The sequence below is a fragment of the Melanerpes formicivorus genome, unplaced genomic scaffold (assembly GCF_026170545.1).
Source record: "Melanerpes formicivorus ecotype bairdi unplaced genomic scaffold, bMelFor1.0.p_v2 SCAF_27, whole genome shotgun sequence".
NCBI lineage: Eukaryota > Metazoa > Chordata > Aves > Piciformes > Picidae > Melanerpes > Melanerpes formicivorus.
In genome coordinates, this window is record NW_027142379.1 from 1,111,798 (window position 1) to 1,134,618 (window position 22,821).

At 45.6% G+C, this 22,821-nt stretch overlaps 1 protein-coding gene across 4 annotated transcripts in view; it reads left to right on the forward strand.

Moving 5' to 3' along the window:
- The first annotated feature begins 303 nt into the window (after positions 1 to 303).
- The window catches only part of ALPK1 (alpha kinase 1), an 88,115-nt gene continuing 65,597 nt past the window's right edge, over positions 304 to 22,821 (forward strand). For all 4 annotated transcript variants that reach the window (XM_068153829.1, XM_068153825.1, XM_068153826.1 and 1 more), the window contains exons 1-3: positions 304 to 384; positions 15,970 to 16,202; positions 20,492 to 20,646. In XM_068153829.1, the coding sequence (XP_068009930.1) occupies positions 16,082 to 16,202; positions 20,492 to 20,646 (276 nt within the window). In that variant the 5' untranslated portion in view covers positions 304 to 384; positions 15,970 to 16,081. The remainder of the gene's footprint in view (positions 385 to 15,969; positions 16,203 to 20,491; positions 20,647 to 22,821) is intronic.

Below are 22,821 nucleotides of genomic sequence, written 5' to 3' on the forward strand. Positions count from 1 at the left end.
GGTGTTTAAGGTCCCTTCCAACTGAAGCCATTGTATGATTTATATGCGCACACAGGCTGGTACATCTGCTGTGTGTGCCCTTCTCCTCTTGCATCAGTAAAACAGTGTTTACGAGAAGTCACATTGAAAAGCAGAGGAGGCAAACGGATTCTTCCAAGTTTTTCCCCTTAGCAGAATGCCTGTTGTGCAGCAGGCAGGGCTGGGCATGTGTGCTGCTCGCATAATAGCACTTCTGGAAAAGTCAGAATTGTGCAACTCTGGTAAGTTATTGCATCTCCTGATGGCTTTAATTCCTGTCAGCCCTGTGGTTCCAGAAACAGCCTGTGTCCAGAACTGAAAGAGACCTCTTCTAAAAGGATTGTTTTGATACTTGTAGTTTTTGAGGTATGTAAGAAAGCTTCTTTTTATCCCCCCTAGGATCATGTAACCTCACATTAACTACTTGTTCTTTATTACTTTATAACTGAAATGCAACTCTGAATGATTTTGTACAGGAAAGGACAGGAACTGGATTTCCTGCTCCTCGTTTCCTTATCTAACTTGTTGAAATGTTGCCAATTTCAGGAGAATGACTCTAAGTTTGTCCTGTATAGGAAAAACCATAACCAGGCAGTCTGTGCTTGGGGATATTTTGGGTGTTTTTCCTGCTAAGATGGTTGTGTGGTTTACTAGAGTGCATTCAAAAGTGAAACTGACAATAGATGTGGAAGGCTTTGTAGGGCTGAGCTGTGCTGTGTGGTGAGCAAGCTGCTGGGATTTGGGCCAGAGGAGCTGATGTCAACCTCATGGCTCTTGCTGCTGTCCTGTTTTGTGTTTTCTGCACAACCCCATCCTCCCTTGGGGCTGTGATTTTCCCCAGACATCCTTTTGTGAATCTGCTCTGGTGTCCCTGAAGTTATCCAATGGATAATTGAAGTGGTGGACTCTGCACTGCAAAGCTGATGGCACATGGCATTCCCCTGGATACAAAGATAGTGAGAGAGTTAAATAAAGGTGGAGCAGAACCATGCTGTACTTTCAAGTTGGCTTTCAGCTGGCTGTTTTGCAGACACCTGTGTTTGTTGCCTTGCAAATCCCTAGAGAGGAGGAAGGCCTAGGAAAAGTCAAGTTCATGACTTTAGATGGATGTTTCCTGCTTACATGTGTGTGATGTGGCTTCTCTGTAATTATTGGTGGCACATATATCAATGCTAGCCATTTGGTCTCTGTATGTGCTTGCACTGTGGAGCCTGAAGGACTGGCTTGGCTGCAGTGGTGTATTGTTTTTTTCCAACAGCTGATTCATAAGGCTTTGGATAACTCCAGAGTCTGGAAAATGGAAATATACTAGGAACTCTTACATTGCTTTCAGTCGTGATCAGCTTTGAAAAGCTGAGAGTCAGCAAGGGCAAATACGTTTCCTTCTCTTTCTGCAAATTTCTCAGTAGGTCAGAAGAGTTATAGAATGCTTTGGGTTGGAAGGGACCTGCAAAGGTCATCTAGTCCACCCCCCCTGCAGACACAAGGACATCCACCACTAGATCAGGTTGCTCAGAGCCTTGCCCAGATGTCCAGGAAGGGAGCCTCAACCACCTCCCTGGCCAATCTGTGGCAGTGTTCCACTACCCTCATGGTGCAGAACTTGTTCCTAACATTCAACCTAAATCTCCTCTTCCCTAATTTCCTACTATTGCCCCCTGTCCTATCACTGCAGGCCTTTGGAAACAGTCACTCTGCAGCCTTCTTGTAGCCCCCTTCAGGTACTGGAGGGCTGCTATTAGGTCTCCCTGGAGCCTTCTCCTCTCCAGGCTAAACAAGCCCAGTTCCCTCAGCCTGTCCTCATAGTAGAAGTGCTCCAGCCCCCTGATGATTTTTGTGGCCCTCCTATGGACCCTCTCCATCAGGTCCATGCCCTTCCTGTGTTGAGGATTCCAGAGCTGGATGCAGCACTCCAGGTGAGGTCTCACCAGAGCAGAGGGACAGAATCACCTCTCTTGACCTGTTGGCCATGCATCTTTTGTTGCAGCCCAGGCTGCCTTTGGCGTTCTGGGCTGCAAGTGCACATTGTTAGCTCATATTCAGCTTCTCATTCACCAGAATTCCTAAACCCTTTTCCACAGGGCTGCTTTCTATCACCTCATTCTCCAGCCTGTGTTGATAATGAGGCTTGTTCCTCACTGTTCCTCCCATGTGCTGTGAGTTAGTGAGTGGAAGGACTGGTTTTGGCTAGCTGCATTCTAGTGAATTCTTTCTGAATAACTCACCATGAAGCCTTCCTTCCTGAGCCTTCTCCCTGTGCTTTAACACACCATAAGAAACATGCCAGAACATCCTTGGGGTATTTTATGGATGCACATGGTGCAGCTGGCATGGTTATCAATGATCTGCCAGGCTGATCCTGCATTGGGGATACTGTGATAATGTTTCTCAGACACTCAAGGAATCATGTCCTGCATAGTCCTGTAAAACTTTGCAGCAGAAATATTTGCACACATTAGGGTCTGTTTTTAAGGCAAATATGTAAATGCCATTTTTCTGCAGGCTTGGCCTGTCACCACAAGGGGACAGAAGCCATGTTTTGATATCACCCATGTAAAAGAAAGATGTGAAGCACAGCCTCTGGTTAGCAGAAAGCCTGCAAAGAGCAGTTGCTAGGTGAGCAAGTAGCCCTCTCTGTATTCCCCTGTGCAGCCCTGTGGGCATGACTCCCAAGGGACACATGATCTGCTCACTGACTTTCCCTGGCATTAAATGCCTTGCTCTTCTCTTGCTGTGGCAGCTACCTGTCTTGTGAGCCTGGGCATGCTGGGTAGCTTGGGGCATGCTACTGCTCTGCCTCCCCTGTCCCTGGGCTTGCTGTCCTGTGATATGAAATCATCCTTCACTCATTCAGGAATGTACAGAAACACAGAAGAGGAAGTTGGTGAGAGATGATTGCTGCTCTAAAGCTTTAAAATCCAGGCTGGTGGACCTCTTTGCTTGGGTGTAGGCAACGCTAGAGTATAATATTCACTGAGTACACTTGAGCACACATGCTCTGTTCAAATACTAACCTGTGTCCTCCTGCTGCTCTTCCCCTTTGCTCCACAGCCCATTTCTTGATCCAAACCACCCCAGTGCTGTTGAGGGTAGAAGGGCAGGAGCCAGTAGGTGGCAATGTGTGACCAGACATGGGATGTGTCACCACACATGGGGAGCCATCGTTTGTTTGGGGTGCTTTGGTGGTTTGTGATTTTGTTTGTTTGTTTGTTTTTCTTTCTTTCCTTTTTTAAGTCACAAACTTGATTTTGATCTTACAAGAGCTGCTGTGGTACTTGGTACCTGTAAGCTAATGGTAATAATGGCAGTGGTCACTTCCAAGAGTTTGTTTGGAAAAGGCATAGTAGTGTATGCAATGACCTGTAGCTGGGATCTGCAAGGGGTGATTATCACTGTACAGCAAACTAGTGCCTCGTGTTGAAACAGAAAAGAAATAGGCTTTCCTGAAAGACGCCTGTATTTCAAAGATAAGGCAAGATGTTCAGCTGGATCTCAGTGTGAGAAGGAAGAGAAATGCATGGGAAGGAGGTGTGTTCACTCAGCTTTTAGATCCCAGTGCCAAGAACAGTGGCACTGCACAAAGCAGAGAGGAGGTCTGCCAAAGGAAGGAGAGCACAGTTCTCCCTATGTTTATTTACTTCTTTGCTCCTTGTTTACTCAGGAAAAATAACTTTTCCATTTCCCATCTCACCTGACATCATAAACTGATGAAGAAGCTCACCTGGACTACTGAAGAGAAATATTTCTTACAAGATGGACTTTGTTTAGCCACTCCCCAAGTTCTCACTTTCTTTCTACATCACAGTTTGCCCTTGGTCCTCATTCTGAACCCTCTGGCCTCTCCACTTCTTTCTTGTCTGTCTGTTATCTCAGTTTCCCTTCCATCTTCCTGCCCCTCTTGCTGTCTGTTGTTCTTCCCCTTGATTGTTTTTTCTACCCCCTCTGTGGCTCCCTCCACCCCTTGTTTGTTTTTTTTCCTCTGTTTGGATTCTCTTCCTTTCATCCATCCCACTGCCTTTATTTCTGCTTTCTCCCCAGTGTGTGGAAAGTGGTGAAGGTGTTTCTTGTGACTTGGAGCCTCTTCCTCCAAAGCTCTGTCTCCATTTTCACAGTACATCATCAAAGTTTCACCAGGGGAGGTTTAGGTTTGATAGTAGAAGAAACTTCTTCACTGTGAAAGGGCTCTCAGACTGGGATGGGCTCCCCAGGGAGTTAGCTGAATCCTCATCCCTGAAGGTCTTTAAAAGCTACAGAGACGTGGTGCTTGGCAGAGTTAAAGAATAGTTGGACTCAATGATCTTGTAGGTTTTTTCCAGCTGAATCAATTCTGTGATTCTATGATCAAATCTCATGTTGAAGATCTGCACCAGAGGAGGTTTTAAGTGGTGAATGATAACAACCACAGGGTGAGGGTTCATCAACCTTTATAATCTCACTGCCCAACAGCATTCTTGGCAAGAACTGGAACAACAGTCCAGGTTTCCTGCAAAGATTACAGCAGAGTATGTTCTGCTTTGGTCATAACACTTTTATTTCAGTTGGATGTTCTCTGCTTTTTGATATTCCTCTTCTAGAGGTCTCAGCTGAGGAAACTGCACTGCCTCGAACAGGCAGATACCAGCTGTAACCACAAGGCATCACAGCACACGGCTTGGCTAGTGGCAAGTACCTTAAGTGCTATATTGGGAATTGATAAGGTTCAAGCAGTGATAAAATCTATTTGCTGCATTACAAAGAAAAGAGGAAAAAAAAGCAGCAGCCTGTTTCCTGGTGCTCTGAAGCAAATCCATTGGTGTGTAAAATCTGTGACAGTTGATGTAGACTCCAGTGAAATGGTTTGGCTGAAAGCAGAAGCTTCATGACTTCAGCACGCTTTGAAATAGCCTCTAAAACAGCCTCTCTGTACTTCTGTGCCCTCGCCACGTGAGGGACGATGTGGTCTTGTCTCCTAGGTACTGAGGAGCCTTTCTAAATGTGTTGGATTTATCAACATTGTGAATGAGATAGTATCTTAACAGTGAGTAGATTAAACATTGCCTTCACCAGGATCTAGTTCTCACTGCTTAGACTGAATCTGCTCACTCTGCCCGGTTTGGCACCATTTGGATGAAAATAATTCATTATGTACAACATAGACAGAATAGAACCAACCTTTCCAGCTCCTTTCAAAAGCAGTGACTGAACAAAGAAAGTTATGTTGGAGAGTTAAAGATAAGCTCTAACAATAAGCTTATCTAAAGATAAGCTTTCAGTGGTTCTAACATAGTGGAACCAGTGTTATATGGCATTTCGTGGTGGTTTTTTCCCTCTGAATTTATGTTAAAGATTCCACATTCTGTGCTGGGTGGCAATAAAAACTGTATTCCATTATCTCAGTTTATAGCATTTAAGGGCACTCAGCTGTAAGAGGTGCAGCCTGCCTTGGAGGTACATGACCCTTTGTTGGCTTTTTTTAACTTTAAAGATATACATAATCATGTCCCAAACTACTCTACCTGCCATAGCTTTATGTTGTGGAGCATGCCAACATGATGCAGCACTGTTTTCCTTGGATAGAGGCTGTCACTGAATTAGTTTGACAGTGCTTTTGCTTTTCAGCTGGCATCCAAAAACTAAGTGACCAAAAACCAGACCTGAAATAAAATACAAAGCTTGCTGAAATAAATGTGAGCTTTTCCACAGAAAGGGATCTAAGATGGAACAGAGGCAGAAAGAGGAGATCAGAAGGAATCACATTTCAATAAATACTCTGTTTGGCACCTAGTTTGCATTCACTCTAGTTTGTATTCACAGTTTCATAGATTCATAGAATGGTTTGGGTTGGAATGGACCTTAAAAATCATCTAGTTCCAAGCCCCTGCCATGGGCAGGGACACTTTCCACTAGACCAGGTGGATCAAGGCCTCAGTGTTCTTGATCTTCCTGTGCTTGATCTTCAGAAGTCTGACCAGGAACACCACCAACTTTTTCAAACTTAACCCTCTGTCACCCTTTTAGATTTGTTGACTGTCACCCTTTCAGACTGAGCCACTGTAACCCCCCCAGAAGCCTTGCTCAGTTGTGAGAGAGAGGATTTGCCCAGGGAAGCAGGTGCCTGGTTCATCTTCACCTTTTATTGTTCTGGTACACCCACCCCTCTGCCCCCCACCACCTTGGAGCAGTTGCTGTGTGATGATGTTTGGAAACAAGGCATTTGCATTAGTGAAGGCTCTGGTTGTAAACTGGCATTGAGAGGTGGTGAAGGCAGCCATGGATCTCTTCCCTCTTGTGCAGCCCCTTGCTTTGGGACTAGGGAGAAACTCTTGGTGATGGAAACAGTAAGATTTGACAGGGAGCATTGGTTTATGGCTCTCTGCAGAGTCTCACAAGGGAACACTGTTCAATAGGCTTCAAAGTGATTCAGGCATGGCACAACTGTGGCTGTGGCCACATGTAATATAGCCTGTAGCTCTTTAAAGAGGATTAGCCTTAGATCAGGGACAGCATTCATTGCTGGATTTCATGTAAAGGAGAATATGCTAATGAAATGTAAATGTCTACAGCAAACATTGCATAATATTGAAAACCTCAAAACTGAGCATTGTGCCTTCATATCTCTGCTGGAAGTCAAACTTTCATATACTACTTGTTCCTTAGAGCAAAACTGAAGTTTGTAATACCATCATGAGAGTAAGCTAACATCTAGTTTGCAGTTCTGCAAGCAGAGCTAAAAGGACAGCAACAAGCATTTGAGGGGAACTTTTCAAACACTGTTGAATGCTTTAATGATGTCATAGCTCTCCAACAGAGACAAAATCCTCTCCACATCTTAAAATATCTTCATTTGGGTTTTCTGCAATATGCATTGGCTTGGTTCTATTCTGCACTCTCTCCCTGTCTGCCTTTTGGTTGCTCTAAACACCGTATTTGGGCTTAAGAGACTTTAGCATCAGTCCTGCAGAGGCACAGTATTTCTGACATGCATTTTTGAGCCATTTCATCTGTTTAAGACACTTTCTGTCAGCACATCAGCCTCAGGAGGCTTGATTTGGCTCTCCCATTCCAGTTTTTTTGCCAGTCTTTTGAATGCCTGAAGTTTGATATTGTATATATCCGGGGGGAAAAAAAGTTCCCAAACTTCAAGGGGACCTGTGATTCAAACTGTCTGACTTGAGATGTTGTGAAAGAGGTCATGAACATCTCTCAGTTTTGGTTGGGAGCCCTGGGAAATCAGTGGCCACTTGTGCAAGCTGAGTTGTGTTGCTGCATGTAAAGGAACCCGTTCTTACTGTCATGTTGCACCGTATGTCGTTTATCAAACCTACAATCACCTTGATTTTTAATGCTGCTTCACAGGAAATTTGTCACCCTCATGTGGGACTGACTCAGTGTCTGGACTGGAAATCTTTGCCCGTGGAAGCACTCAGACCCGGTGCTGGTGCTTTCCTCCTCGCCCAAGTGAGCAGGCATTCATGTGAGGCTCCTCTCAGCAGCCCAGCGATGCGTACTCGTGGCCTGGGGGGTGATGCCCATGCAGCACATTCAGCCAAATGCTAGGTATAAAATACAGTGATCAACATCGTATACCCCAGTGGGCCATTCTGCTTTTGTCTGCTTACAAGTGATGGCTTGAAGTGCCTCATCATAGTCTGCTGGGGAATAAAAGTCCAAAGAAAGCTTTTGGGAAGATCCCTCTGGCTCCCCTTCCAAAACATCTACTTTCATTACTTAGTAGCTTTTCCTCTCCACACAGCTCTGCACCTTGGGGTGTGGTTGTTCTGGGATTTATGTTTGGTGGCAGTGGATGTGTTTGAGTTTTTTATTTTGCCATTTGGAAGAGGGTTGGTTTTTTTTTCTGCAGACGTGGAGGGTGGTGATACATATTCATGAAAGAGAAGTCTTTCACATTGCTCACATTGACAAAGACTTAGCTGTTTCACACAGCAAGCTGACTGGAATTGTGTGGGGCTTGCCTGACCAGATTAGAGCAAACAGCGAGCTTATTCCTCCACTCGTCAGGCCTCCCCTTCCTAACAATTTCCCCAATTGTCATTTTGACAAGGCTGTCATTAGGTGATGGCTTCTTTTGGCCATTTTCAGATAAAGATAATTTCCTTAACTTCCATTTTATTTGACAACGAGTAGTTTGGGAGAGAAAGGAAGTGCTTCAGTAGTTTATGGATTAAGGGTTTGTCACTTCAAAGGATCTTTGATCTAAAAATATGTGCTGTACCAAATTCATTATGGCTTTCTTTTTCTCCCCCCCCCCCCTTTTTTTTTTTTCTGGAGCTTTTTAATTTATTGATCTGCCCCTCAATTATTCCCTCTTTTTTTTTTGCACCCTGTAGTAGTACATGGGATAGCAATGGTGGAAAGTCATGACCAGGGCAAAACAACAGGTGCTTTTGTTTGGCAGCTAGCACTGGCTCCATTGCAGATCTGCTTTTAGCCAGAGGGATGTGGTGGGATGGGTGTAAAGCTCAGTTCAAAACTAGGAAACAGAGAATATATTTCATAAGAAGTAGCTTACTGAAGCTCTGGTTTGTGTCTGTACTGCACTGCAAAATCCCAAACCTCATTCTAACAAATAAAACCAGGAAATATCTTTTCCTGGTCTGAAACTGGAATGTACCACAGAGCACTAAACTCAGCTTTGGACAGGGCAGGTGCAGCAGCCACTGAGTAGGTTGCTTACCTGACCCCATCCACCTGAGGCATGCTCAAAGGTGGACTTGATTATCCTATGGGTCCTTTCAGGCTCAAGATATTCTGTGATTGCTAAGTGAAGGTCAGAACAGGCAGATTTTTCTCTGGGTATGTGGTTAGCAGTGTTACTGAAAGAGTGGGATGTGATGGGGCTTTGCTGGGCTTTTGCAACCCCTGCTTTAGCTGTGTCAGATGCTGGGCTTAACTGCAACCCCTCCCCTGCTTTTTAGGGCTGACACAACTGTTCAGTGCTCTAGCAGTGTAAATCCATCACGGTGGCTCCTTTATGCAGGCTTAGCTGAGGCTGGGCTTTGTTCTGTATTAATATTAATATCTGTTCTACCTAATTACTGCAGCTTTCCCTCTCGTGTTACCTCCGTATTATACCCTGCCTGCTAACCACCTCCTTGCTGCTGGAGGCTGTTCTTGATCCCATTTCTAAACAGAAGCAGTTCAGCTTCAGCTCTGGCTGTGGTAGCTGTGCAGAGGCAGGCTATTTTTTTTTTCTTTCCCCCCTTTTGCCTGCTAATTGGCTGAGACCACCAGAATTTGGAGGACACAGATGTCACTGATAGTTTGCCTAGGGAGCACATTCATGCCCATCTGTTGCAGTCTAGAAGGCTGTTCATATATCCACAAGGCCTTCATTTAATTCTTGTCAGAAAGTAATGTAAATCCAGTTTACCTCAGAGGTCACAGCCAAGATTTATGCCAATGAGCCCCCTGCAATTTACACACACTGTAGTTGTATAGGATGAAAAGAAAGCCTTTCATGTTGGTGCATATTAACAAGAAAGCTTGCCTTAGGAGAGGCTTTTTGATTGAGGTTCTTCCTTATTTTAATACAGCCAATGCCAGTTGGGATATCCAGCTTTACCAAAAGAAAACATCTAATCTTTAAGCCAGAGAAGTAAACTAGCTAACTAGATAAATAAAGCCCCTAGCAAATCGGGGTTTTTTTGGTTGTTGTTGTCACCATTGTTTTCAAACCATCTTTTCTCTTTCATGTGGCTAAGCCTCCCCACACTGAAAAGAAAGGTAAATGCTCTAGGAAAAGACCAGCATGTGTGCACTGAAATGGTGAGGAAACTCAATTTGCTTTCTGTGGAAGATGATATTAACTCAGTTGTTGACACCTTTGCAGAATTATTGTAAGCATATTTTCATTTTCCTTGTTTGTTTTGTTTGTTGTTCCCTCAAGCTGCCAAATAGAAAATGAAGTTGAGGCTGTTATTTTTGACACATTGAATGGGAAGGAGTCCAGAAAGCTTGTGCTCAGATCTGTAGGAGGAAGAGCAGCTGAGGGTGCTGTATGAAGTGCATGCTCTCTGTTACTGGCTGGAAGAAAAAAATACCAGCCTCAGTGTTCAACCACTCTTCTAGGGACAACCATTTCCCATATTTTCAGTCTCCCTATGGAAAGCAAGGGGAGACAAAATATAACATGGACTGAAGATGAGACCATACCTTTGCCAGCTGCAGGATAGAGTGCAGCCATTTGGCTTCTGTGTCATGATTTCACCTCCTTATTTAGCAAGTGACTGGACCAATTAAAAAAGCTCCCTCCACAATGAGTGTTGCTTCACTGACCTCAGTAGGCCATGGTACACCATGAGCTACTGTGTGCAGTCTTTGCATAGGGCAGTTAATTACTTGATTAGAACAAAGAGACTGGATTTCATAGAGTGGCAGGCAAGGACTCCTGCCCCAGCACACGTCAAACATGCTGTCCTGCCACGTGCTGTTGGCATGGCTAAAACGTATGGGAAAGCCTCTTCAGTTAGACTGGAGGGAAAAGCTGGAAGTGGTGAGGATGGTTGGATTGGACAATGGCTGTTTAAAATGAAACACTCTGAAATACTTGGGTTATTAAAATTGATGTAAGGGCAGGCAGAGAAAAGTAGTAGATAAAGATGGGTCAAGGTGTGCCAAAAAGATTACCATGGAGTTTCAGGGTTGGGTAGCTCTGCTTGGAGCTGGTGGAGGCGTTCAAGAAACATGTGGACGCGGCACTTTGGGGCATGGTTTAATAGCCATGGTGGTCTTAGGTTGACAGTTGGACTCAGTTCTCTCAGAGGTCTTTTCCAACCAAAATAATTCTGTGATTCTTGAGGCCCAGTGTAATTTGAGGGTGTTTGTTTCAGTTATACTGTCTCTGCTCAGAAGGATCCTCCTCCCTTTCCCCCTCTCCTTTCCCCTAGTTTTTTTCCAGCTGACAGATTTTACTTTGGAAAACACTTTCAAATCTTACAGGAATGAAAATCAGTATCATTTGCACCGTATCATAATGACCAGAGTGGTTTGGGATTAGGAGGGAGGAGAGCAAGGCATCCAAATGAAAACAGGGCTCAGACTCTAAGTTTCAGCGTAGCACTTAAAATAATTAAAATGTTTATTTGAAAGTCAAAACAGGCTTGGCCATAAATAACTATCCATTCCTCAATTGATTGTGTTGAGTCCCAACAGAGAGCTCTGGGAATAAGGTTTATTTGCTCCCTGTTGGGATTAATCCATAAATGTAGTCTCCACATGGAACTCATCAGGTCTTTGCTTCCTCTTCATTAGTCTCCCTGGAACTGGAGGGTAGCCTGAATAAGATGAAAATTAGGATAATATATTTTCAGAGAGAAAAGGTCTGGTGATCTCTAATTTGTGTTTCAGCACCATAATGCTGTGGAAAATTTCCCAAATGATGTTGTGGGAGAAACCAAGGCTTGTTATCCTTGCCCTGTTTGAAGGTTGAATGCAGCAATTACATCTTCTTTTTTCTTAAAGCCTCCAAAGCTAATTGCAGTCTTAAACTAGCTAGATTGACTCCCAGGCTGCCTTCTATCCACAGCAGAACTTAAAATTCCTTTCTCTTGACAGATCTTTTGGTCTTCTAGCCCAGGGGCTCTGAAATGTCACAGTATGGCCCATTTCTTATTAAAGAGATCATTTCACTGTAGCCCACCCAATTCCTCCCTCCTTGTTCTGAAGCCCAGTTCTGATTAGAGGGCTATACAAAACCACACTTTGTCACCCCCTGAGACCTTTGTAAATTTTTTTCCACCATATTTAATGCAAGAATTTGATTAATTCTTAATATTTCAATGCAAGCTTCAACCAGAAATAGCAGGTGGGTTGTTTTTTTTGCCCCAGCATTTCTCTTTCAAATGACATCAACCATTTAAAAACAGTCTGTGGCCAAAGCTGAAGTAATAGAGCTGTCCTGTCACCAGAAAAATATGCTCAAGTCCTCAGCTGGATGTAAAATTGTTTTAATTATGTGTTTTGAAAGCATTTCTCGGCTCCTCCTTAGAAAGCAGTTTTGTCCAGACTGTTTTGCAGCATATCAGCTGCAATTTTTCTCACTTCAGAACTGTCAACCCTTTAAAGTCCTGCTTGTTAGGATTTAACGTGCTTTAAGAAAGCTAATTAGTAACCACTGAGAGGACTTTAAAAGCCTCTACAAGTTTTTGCTGGTTCTGCTGTTGGGCTTTAGTCTCAAGTCCTGCCTTTACCCCAGGTCTGTAAGCTGTGTGCTTGGTTATTTTCTCATCCCAGCTGTCACTCAGTGCTCCAGCTGTCACAAAACACAACTTACAAAGTGGCATCTGTGTAAAGGATGCTGCTGTCGTTTAAAGCTTTGCGCTGCATTTTAAGCTGGTTTTATGATGCGAGTCATTGCCCCTCATGATGGGTCTCCAAAGGCTGCCTCCCTTTAATGTACTAATGTACAGTTTATTGCACTTTTCTCTCTGCTTCCAGCACTTTGTGGTTGCTGCTGTTGTAAATCAGCATTTGTTACTCTAAGCTTGCTGTTTATTCAGAAAGAGGAAAAAAAAATGTACTTGAAGAAAAATGTCTGGCTTGCTGACATTCATCTGTCACTGTTATGGATCTGGCAGTTTCCTGGTGAGTTAAATCTTTACCATCCTAGGAAGCCAAGTGCTGTACTTCTGCACTCATTGAAGCTTCCCCGCTAAGCCCCAGCAGTTCTTTGTGAGACCTGCAGTCTGTGTGGCTCACAAAGCCACGGGGCCCTCCTGCCTGCAGCAAAGACCCAGCCTGGCTGTGAGTCTTATTTCCAAGACTGATTTTGGGCTCTGGGACTGCAACATAGATAAGTTGGGCCGTATCTGTAAGCTCCCTTAGCTGCTCCTAATGACATGGTGTTTGGTATGAAGGCAACTTGTTTGCTATAGTGCATCTTCAGAGGAAATTGTGCTTATGAACACATTTATCAGGGCTGCAAGGTGGCAGCTGATTGCAGGCTTTCTCCAACATGCTTCCACGTGCTTTCAGCATAGAATAGTTTGGGTTGGATGAGATGACCTGTTAAGGTCCCATCCAACCCCCTTGAAGCAGTGTCCTCCACACTGTTGGACTAAGGATCACAGTATATCTGGGATGTGTACGTGCTCACTGATTACTAAAGAGGACCCCCTAGAAAATGAGATTTTTGAGAAATCAATTAGACAAAGGACTGGAGTCGAGGCCAGATGGCAGGGATGCTGCATCCCAACCTGGGAGGTACTCCTGGGACGGCTGCACACTCCTTCCCGCAGGGCTGGGTAATCAGAGAAATCAATTAGCAGATGTCAGTGCAGCTACCAGAGCAAGCAACACTAGCATAGGTGTGTTACCATGATTGTAGCAGAGGGAGCTGCACTGCTTTTCCCCAGTGGATAGCCAGCAGCTGGATCAGCTTTTCTAGACAGGGTGGGAGGAGAAGACTCTGCATTTCCCCAGAGTCTGCTTTCTGGGTGTGGTCACCAGGTTCAGCCCTTGCTGACCTGGAGGTGTTTAGGGAGAAGGGACCTATGTGAATTAGGATGTAGATTAGGACTTTATGCTGTGGGCAAATCCCATCAGTGTGGTGGCCTTTTAGTAGAATGACCTTTGTCAGTGACAGTTCAGTCCTGTTCCCTGGGTGCACTTGGGACCATGCTGTAGCTGTTTCTGGCCCCATTTCTCTTGATCTTGATGGGACCTCTCTGCCTGGTCCATCCTTTTGCCATGGAGAGGGTGATCACAGCACTCACCTGGCTTAAACCCTGTGGGATGTTGCCCTGTGTGGGTTGGCCCTGCTTACTCTTACTTGGAGTTTAAAAGATGGAGAACCCTTTCTGGGTTTTCCTTCTGCTTTATTTCTTAATATTCTGAGTCAGGATGGGCAGAAGACCCAGGGAGAGGCTTTCACCTCTACGTTCTGCATTTGTGGCCTTCTTTTAACTTTGCCATGTTTAGGAGTTGTATTCTTGGACTGAGTTGACACCCAGTCTGTGAAAACACCTCTAAATCTTCCTCCAGAAAGGCATTTATCATGCAAAAGCAACAGGAGAAAATGAGGGTGGAATTATGAACTTGGGCAGAGCCTTGAAGGGTAGGAAAAACTGCCAAAATCCCACCTCAGTGTTTTGTTGGAGAGAACTAACCCTGAGTGCGGACTTTAGCCTGCTCTCCTTATAAGGACTCTGACCTGTATGGTATATTTTACCTGATTCTTTTTCCAGATGGCTTCATTTTTTAGCAGCATACTGAGCACAGAGTTGGTTGACTGAGAACCACAACCAGAGCAGTGAAACCTGTGCTGTTCCTCAGAGCACCTTTTCACTTTATGGGCTTTTGTTATGCGTTCATTCATAGGGTAGACATCTCACAGACCCTGAGGAGCTTGGCTTCACAGCACCTGAGGTTTCTAGCTGTCCATTGAGATGCCCAGCAAACAGTGCTGACCTCAGATGGCATCTGTCTTGCTCTCTTATGTATATGATGAGTGGAAACAAGTGTGTGTGACTCGACATCACCAAGACATCAAGCGCAGACCTAAGAATGGAAGCTAGCTTTGTTTGGTTGCCCACCCTGCTCTCCAGTTGTTCTTATGTGCCTGTGCTCCTGCCCTCAGTCTCCCTTTTATGGCTGCTTTTTAAATGTCTTCTTTCTCTGGCATTTGTCTGCAGTCAGTCACAGCCCTGCTGACTAGCTCCTGCCTCCAGGCTCTTTGCTGATCAATCCCATCTTTTTGCCCTGCTCCACCTGCCCTTCCACGGCAGGCTCTCTGATCCTCTCTGCTTTCGCATGAGTGCATCTCTTTTGCCCTCTGCTTTTCAATCTGGCAGCCTGCTCTTGCTTGGTGCTGTTGAGAACACAGGCTCTCTGCCACCAGCTCTGGGATCCAACCATCCCAGAGCTGCTAGAGAAAGGAAAAAAGAAAGCTGTCTGGAAATTTAGCTGCTAAAATGTGAGCTATTTGAAGCCAGCACCCGTGTTCCTTTGCATCTTCCTCTCCTCCTTCGCAGCCGTAGCTTTCTCAATTTTAGATGTGTTGCTGCCTACGTTGCTTCAAACTGTTGAAGAACTTTTCCAAATGAAAGTGTCACCAAATTGGTGGGAAAAAAATACCCCATGCCTCATTTTTGAAAGCTGCCCCACAGTTTTGGCAGATGTTGAGCCAGATACATGGGATAGAAATTGGGGGGGAGGGAGGTTATTCTGTATTGCTATTGGCAGCGTTCTAAGCACCTGAATAACTTGGGCTTGATCGTTTTAGAGGTCTTTTCTAACTGAAAAAATTCTATGACTTGCAGTAGAAAAGTTATGGCCAGACAGATAGCTGAGTGAATGCACAGAGAAAAGCAGTCCAAACAGATGCTGGAAGACCTCTGGTGCCAGGGACTTCCCTCAGAATGACTCTGGTAGCTGGGAAGGATTTGCCATTGGTACCCTGCACATCAAATACAAGTTGCTCTATGGTGAGCAGATGAGTCTGGCTGCTACCAGCCGATCTCAGCCCAAAACCTTGACAGGCAGGCTCCTTCAAACACCAATGTTGCTCCACTACCTCCACCCAACCATGGTAGGACCCTGTGTTACCTGGCTAGTGTAAGAGGAGGTGAGGGAGCCATGTGCTCCCATGCCCCAGGGTAACAGTGGCAGCCCCTATGGTGTGCACGGCTCTGCCATTCAGTTCTGGCTAACAGCGGGCAACACCCCGAGCTTCCCTGGTGCACAGGGCTTCAGCACAGCCTGGCTGGTCACTTCCCTGCTTGGGCTTTCATGGCTCCATTGAAGAGTCTGTCCTTTCTCCCTGGCACCTCGGAGAGGTTCACCTCGCACAGTTTGTCCCCGAGACCCTGCAGTCATTTCACACACTCCTCTAATCGAGTCCTCCGAGGCTGGCATGTATTTTCATGTATTTCCCCTATTATTTCTCCCTGCTTGAGCCTTTCAGATAATTGATGATACTTTAGTTAATCATTTTCCCCCTCCTTTGTTCACCAGGTACCTCAGCCTTGAAGGGATCCTTTTCATTTAGAATCCGTGTCTTCTCTTAAGTAATTGATCACCGTGCACCCGGGGACACCCAATTCACAGCCGAGCGGGATCAGCCTTCATGAATAATCAAACCGCCGCCGCCGCGCTGCTGCAGGAGTGCAAGCGAGCTCTGGACGCTCTCCTGTCAGCACAGCCTGGCACGGCCGAGGAAGACCAGCAACAATACCGGCAATGCCAAGGTGAGGTCCCCAGGAGAGGTGGCAGGACCATGGCAGCAGCCACCAGCCCTCAGCCCTGCCCTATTTTTCTTCTTCTCCTGGCAGATGAGTGTCAAGAGATGCCTGGATTTCGAGGCCATGAATGGGATGCGGGCTACAGGCAGGCAGGGAAAGAAGTCCACTTTGTTGCAGTGAATTGCTGTCAGTTCTAATTTTAGGCTTCAGTAAACATGAGGCTGTAAGGAACAGTTTAGTTTGGGGAGAACAATGCCCAAAAGTTTGCTGATGCACATAAATTTCAGTTATTAAAAAAAAAAAAAAAGGAGGAAAGAAAGAAAGGGGGGGGGGGGGGGAAGGATGCAACTTCTGAATAAGGGCACATATTTCCTCTCCTTTCATAGGAACTGGGGGAGGGCCTTTTCTGTTTGTCAGCTTCTTCTCATATATTAAAGAGCTCATTGCCTGAATCTTTATCTCGTAAAATGTGTGTGACCTCTATAAGTGGTGTCCAAAGAGGGGGGGGGGGGGGGGATAAAAATAAAACAAAACAACTTGCAATATCCCTCTTGAAAAGAAAATCCCTGCTGGCTAATGGCTGGAATAAATAACCAGGAAAGGAAGGAGTATTTAATGAGGGCTGTAATAGAGGGTTCCTCATCTGTTTAAACACTGGTATTACCTGCTGGAAAACCAGCATTTATTTTGATGCTGCCCTGATGCTTTGAGAGTGGTTTGCAAATCACAGAGGTCTTTCCCAAAGTTTTCCCAAAACAATTATGTGATTCTGTGAATCCTTGGTGCTCTGATTCTACAATTCTGTGATCCTATGATTCTATGTCTTAATTCCAGTGGAAATCCACTTCGTGTCAAACACAAAAGGGTTCAGTTTTTCCCTAGGTTCAGATTTCCAGAGGGCTACATGACTTCATTGCCACAGCTTTTTCAGTCACAAAATAAAAGCCACATTTGAATTGCTGAACTTGTTTGAATGACACCTTTTTTAGTACAGGGTAGGGAGGTTATGTGCTCCTTCTGCCACACACAAAAATAACTTTATCAATGACACAGGAATATAGCAGAGGATGAAGGTGAAATTTCGAGGGGTGTGGGGGGAAACAAAGGCATGAACAAAACCCCACAAACCCCTCTCTCTTCATGTGGAGGCTTTCCTTTGCGTGACACATCTGCCTGCTTTCCAGTTTGGTGTTAATAATGTTTAGTTTTGCTTTGCATGAGTGCCTCGGCCCTAACGTTAATTTGATCTCTAAAATCCTTTGTTTGTCTTGGGGAGCAGAGCCGTTGAGAATATGTTTTTCTGGCCATCCCTTTTCTTACTGGGAGGTCAGCTGCCTTTTTTTCTGAAGCACCTAAGTCTGTTTGCAGTGCAGGGTGGTGTGTAAGTTTCTGTTATGGATACTGGAAGATTTTTTTTTCCCCTGCTCTTTTTTTCGTTGTTGTTGTTTTGTTTTGTTTTGAACAAAGGCTACTTTGTTTCCTCATCACAAATTCTTTTAAGTTTTATTATGGCTTCTCAGAATAGGCTCTTGAGCTCCTAATCAGGTAGCCCTTTTTCCCTCCCCCCCATCCTCCTCCCTCCTCTTCTCCTATTAAATGCCACAAAGTATGAGAAATAATCAGTTTAGTTCCAGATAAGGTAAATCAGTGCCCTTATAATCACTCGATTAGACATGGTCCTTCAGGTAAACCGCTTCAGGAAATGGGCGATCAGAGCCTGAAGTGATGCTCGGGCTTTTCCGAGGGCCGTGTTCCCATCAGCTGAAAGAAAAATACCCAGCAGCGGGGCGGTGACAGCGACATTAATAACTGCTGGGGCTCTCTGCCCGGGGAAGGAAGGCAGGGCCTCGCAGGTCGGCTCCCGGCTTCGGGGGGACCCTCCCAGCGCAGAGGCAGAGGGGGCTTCTTTGCTCCCCTCTCCTCCCGGCGCTGCCTTTGTTTGCCCTGGCTTTCTCAGACCAGGCACAGGGGTAACTGAAAGCTAAACACGTATAAACGGGTGTTAGATGGGTCTGGAGAGCTTTTTTTGTTTCTTTTTAGACTGGAAGTCGTTCCAGTCAACTTCTGTGCTGGCTTAGCCTTCATTAATTAATTAACTTATATTGCCTGTGGTGAGAAAAGCTCTGTTAAAGAGTACACTTTAGTCCTGGGAATTGGACTTCAGCTGAAATCTTCAGGACTGTTCACATCAGCTCCCTAACTGGTTGGTGTGGTACCAGTGGATGTATTCTTTGTTCTTTAGTGCATCAAGTCCTGGAAAGCAGGAACCAGAGAACAGCAGCAGTACTCCCATGCTTTAGAGAGAGCACCAACAGCCACGTTATCCCACTGGTTGTTTTCATAGTTGCTGGCACCATGATTTTTCCTGTTTAAGTGTTAAGTAAGTGTGAGTTTGGGTGTGTAAGACAGAGGAAGGTAGAGAATGGGACAGGCTGTCTGCATAAGCATCCTATTTCTCTAGATCCCTCCCCAAAATGTCAGTCTGATGGGATGAGATGGGGAAATGTGCTTGCTGTGACTGCCTTCAGGCCCCTTCCATCTTCCTTTGGAAAAGGTTTTGGAAAGCTCAGTCTTCCCTCCTACCTGAGGGGGTAAAATCTTCTGTCCATCGTCTTGCATTCCTTGTGATGAGATGTGTGTCTCCACTCCTGATTTTTGTAGTGAGGGATGTGAGGGGTGGGAGCACAACCTCCTTTCCCCTCCAGCCACCTTCCCACGGAGTGACCACCATGGCCAGCACTTGGCCACTTTGCCGTGGCATGAAGGGCTGAGCCCCTCCAGACACCACTTCAGAAGGGCAGGGAAATGTGGCTGCTTGTGAAGCTGGGATGGGTGGTGGCCAGCATGTCCAGAATTGCAACAAGTGAGAAAATAGGGATTGGAAAAAGTGATTATCTTTTTAAAGATGACCCTTTGGAAAAAAGGGATCCTAAATATCCAACTTCCCACATTTTTCTGGGGAAAAATAAAGTGCTGGTGAATGCACTGTGATAGGAGCATGACATAGACTTTCTATGTAGTGATTTAATGATTTGTCTACAGTCATCCCTAAAGGACTGATTAAAAATATGTAGTCATACATTTATTGCACTGCCTCGTTAAAGTGGTCTCTGAGCAGGGCTTTTTTCCTGGGGATTAATGGCCAGAAGGGTCTAGATCTGCAGCTGATGATCACCATTAACCCCATCTGGTCAATAATCCTTGTTAATCCACTTTCATTGGCCATTTCAGAGTCTGCCCAGCCGAGTGGTTAGCACAGCACAGCTTCACCCCTCTTCCAAGGAAAATGAAAGTGTGGGCTGCAGCTGAAAGGAAGGGACAAATCCAAGCCCAGAGCTCTAGCTATGTGCTCCTGCTAGCAGCTGTATCTTTAGTCTGGTCAGGTTGGAGATCCAGCTGAAGCCAACGGCTATATGAAGAGAAAGGCCAGCCTGAGGAAGCATCAGCCCATGGGCCAAACTGTGCTCTTGCCTTGCAAGCTCTGGCACATTGCTGGAGGATCAGAGGCCTGGTGTAGGAATTGAACGAACTTTGCCTTCATTCATAAAAAAATACTTGCCTTATGAGTCCATTGTGCCTGACCTTTCCAGTGCTTTGGGAATGATTTGGAAGCCCCTGAGTGAAAGGTGTGAGAACTGGAATTTCCATGCAAGCTTCATGTTGGCCATGCCTGGGTAGGAGCATGTCCTGACCAAGGGCATCTTCTCCTAACTTATTTTTAATCTACAGTGACTGCTGTGAGAGGAGGTTGAGTAACTCAGCTTTTAAACTGAATTATCAGTCAATCAGTCATTCTCCAAAGCATATGCCTGTTACTCACCATATCCCTCTAGAGCTTCGTCTGACTGCTTTATGTGGGCCAGGTTTATCTCCCAGTGTGGATGTGGCTTTTCAAGCTGGCTCTGCCACTGTTACCAGCAAGCCCTGAGCAAGGGAGACAGGTCTTCTCTGTGCTGTTGGCCCCATTTGCTCTGCCAGGAATCCTCTCCTCACACAAGGGAGCAGGTTCCCTCCTGTCTCTCTTGGAGTAGCTCTTCACGCTTAAGCAGCCACCAGCCAGTGTGACTTCCTGCTAAAAGCCCTTCTAATGGCTGGTGGCTCCCACTTACCTGCAGGGCAGAGCAGCCAAGGGTGACTGATGACAGGCAGGCTCACCTTCCCTCCCAGTGAAGCTGGTGGCAGCTGGGAGAAGGTCGAAGAGGGAGGGGAGGTATGCTTTTTGCAGGGTAGGTGCTCTCATAAGTGTTGCACCTGACCGTACTGCAATATCTTTACCTGCTCTTTGACCTTTTCAGCTTTGCTTCCTGAGGACTTGAGGACTCTTCTGGAGGAGGCAAAGGAAATGAAGTGGCCCTTTGTGCCAGAGAAGTGGCAATACAAACAAGACCTTGGCCCAGAAGACAAAACAAATCTGCAAGATATGATCAGCGCGAGGCTTCCCGATCTGCTGGTATGAAGTTCAACACACCTGCTGTGTAAAAAATCCCACTGAGGAGCTTGAGGGTGCACAGAGCCCTTGTAGGTTGCATTACCTGTGCATTCAGGGTCTTGTTTTTCTGCACAGTGGCAGCAGCAGGTGAGGAACTGCTTGGCAAGCAGAGGTAAGTGAGGATGTGGTGTGATGGAGCTGCCCGCAACAGCCAAAAGGCTGAAGCAGAGAAGTGACTTTTGTTTGGTTTTGGTCTTCAGACAAGAGAGGGACCCAGAAGCCACATATAGTTTCCAGTTATTTTCTTCAACTTTACAGTAACACATGGGAAACATGGTTTTCTCCTCCTTGTGAGGTAGCTCAGCTCCATGTCACCCCTGCCATCTTCCAAGGGAAGGAAAGTCCTGCCTTCCCTGCCTTCTGCTGCTGCTGCAGCCAAGCCAAGGTTGTGAAATTGGTAGGAGCTCTGCTGTGGGGTCAGGCTTCTGGGCTGTTAGCTCCAGAGCTCACAGCACATGGCTGTGCACCACCATGCAAGGCTGGTTGGGCATCTTGCTGGCACCTGCAGCTTTATGTGCTCTACTAGTGCAGGGAAGATAAAATGGATTCATGAAATGAAGTTTTGAGTGTGTCCAAGTGTTTGGCTACCACTGTGAGGGGAAAAAAAATGCCCAAACAGTAATGACAATGACATTGCAGAGTGGAGGTCATTGGCTGTGCCTCATCTAGAGGTATACAGGGACTGCCCATGCATTGAGCACCTTGGAGAACAACTCTCTTGGTCATTGAAACATGCAGTGATGACTTTGTGTTTATGCTATTTCTGCTCACTTTCATGCTCAGCTCAGGCTAGTTTGGACACTTGCTTTGTCCCTTCCTCTGATGAGTGAAGGATACTTGGCTGTGTAAGGAGTTAGAGGATCCAAATGGTTCTTAGAGATCCAAACAAGTTTGAGCTTCAAGATTAGAGAGCAGCAAGACAGTGGACTGCTTTTAGCTCTTTTAATTCTCTCAGAGGCTTGGCAGACATGTAGCAGAAGGCTCCTTCTCAATGGCAAACACAATATCTAGGCTGATGAGCCTCCCTTTGGCAGGACACATGTAAAGTAAAGATGAGGTTGGAGAGGTTCTGGTGGGTTTTTTTGCTTGATGTGGTTCAAGTCTGAAGCAAATGCAGTCCTATTCCTCATGGGAAGGGGCAGTCTGGCCTGAAAATCCAGGGTGTGGAGGTCAGACCCTGCTGAAATCCCAGCTGCAAAACTGCTGTTAACTCCAGGGTGGCCAGGGGACTCCACCTGCCTCAGAGAGCACCCTGCCCAAGTAAGGCTGGCAGGTTTGGTTTGGGGACAGCGATGGCTTTGACTAGCACTGAGCAATGAGAAGCTCAGAAAAACCAGGGCTGGGAGGTGTCAGCCCCAACATCCCCACGTTGCAGGGACACTGAATTCGCTTGGGGTATTTCTTTTCCTTTTCTCTTTGGTGTGTGTGGCCTCAGACAGAAATTTATGGCGGAGGTTGACCTCCTTTACAATCCCCGCGCGGCTCCCTAACTTGGGAGCGTTTGTCTGCTCTCTCCCAGGACAAACACCTGCAGTAAACTCCCCGAGAGACCTGGCTAGATGGGAGATTAATGTGGCTGTAATAGTGGAGCAGTGTTTGCAGCATTATGCCCTCTCCCCAGGTAGATGGATCTTTTCTGAGATGATACCAATTATTTATTGCTGAAACATCTGTTGATAACTGCAGCTGCCCTTGTTAAACAAAGCATATCATGGGGTCACAGACTATAGGGACCTCAAATCCTGCCTCATGCTAGTTTTAGACTATTCACCCACACCCCCTGAAGTCCGTTGGTTGCCGTTGTCCTCAGTGTTCCGTCCTGTGGTTGGAAGTACTTTGTGAACGTTGTGCTGCCTTTCCCCATGTGCTTTGAAGTATTATTTCATCTTCCTTGGTAATTTATATTCCAGTGCCATTGTGCCATGGGAAAAAGGGAAAACCTTTTTTGTTTTCCATTTAATTGTAGATAGACTGACATTTTGACCTGTATTATTAGTATTAGTCAGGAAAATAGATTTTTTTTTTCCCCCCCTTCATCCATTCCATCTCCCTACTCTACTCTATTTTTTTTTCTTTCCTTTTTTAAATAACATTTAAAGGCTGCTTCAATCCTTTGAATAAAAAGCTGGGGGGAGA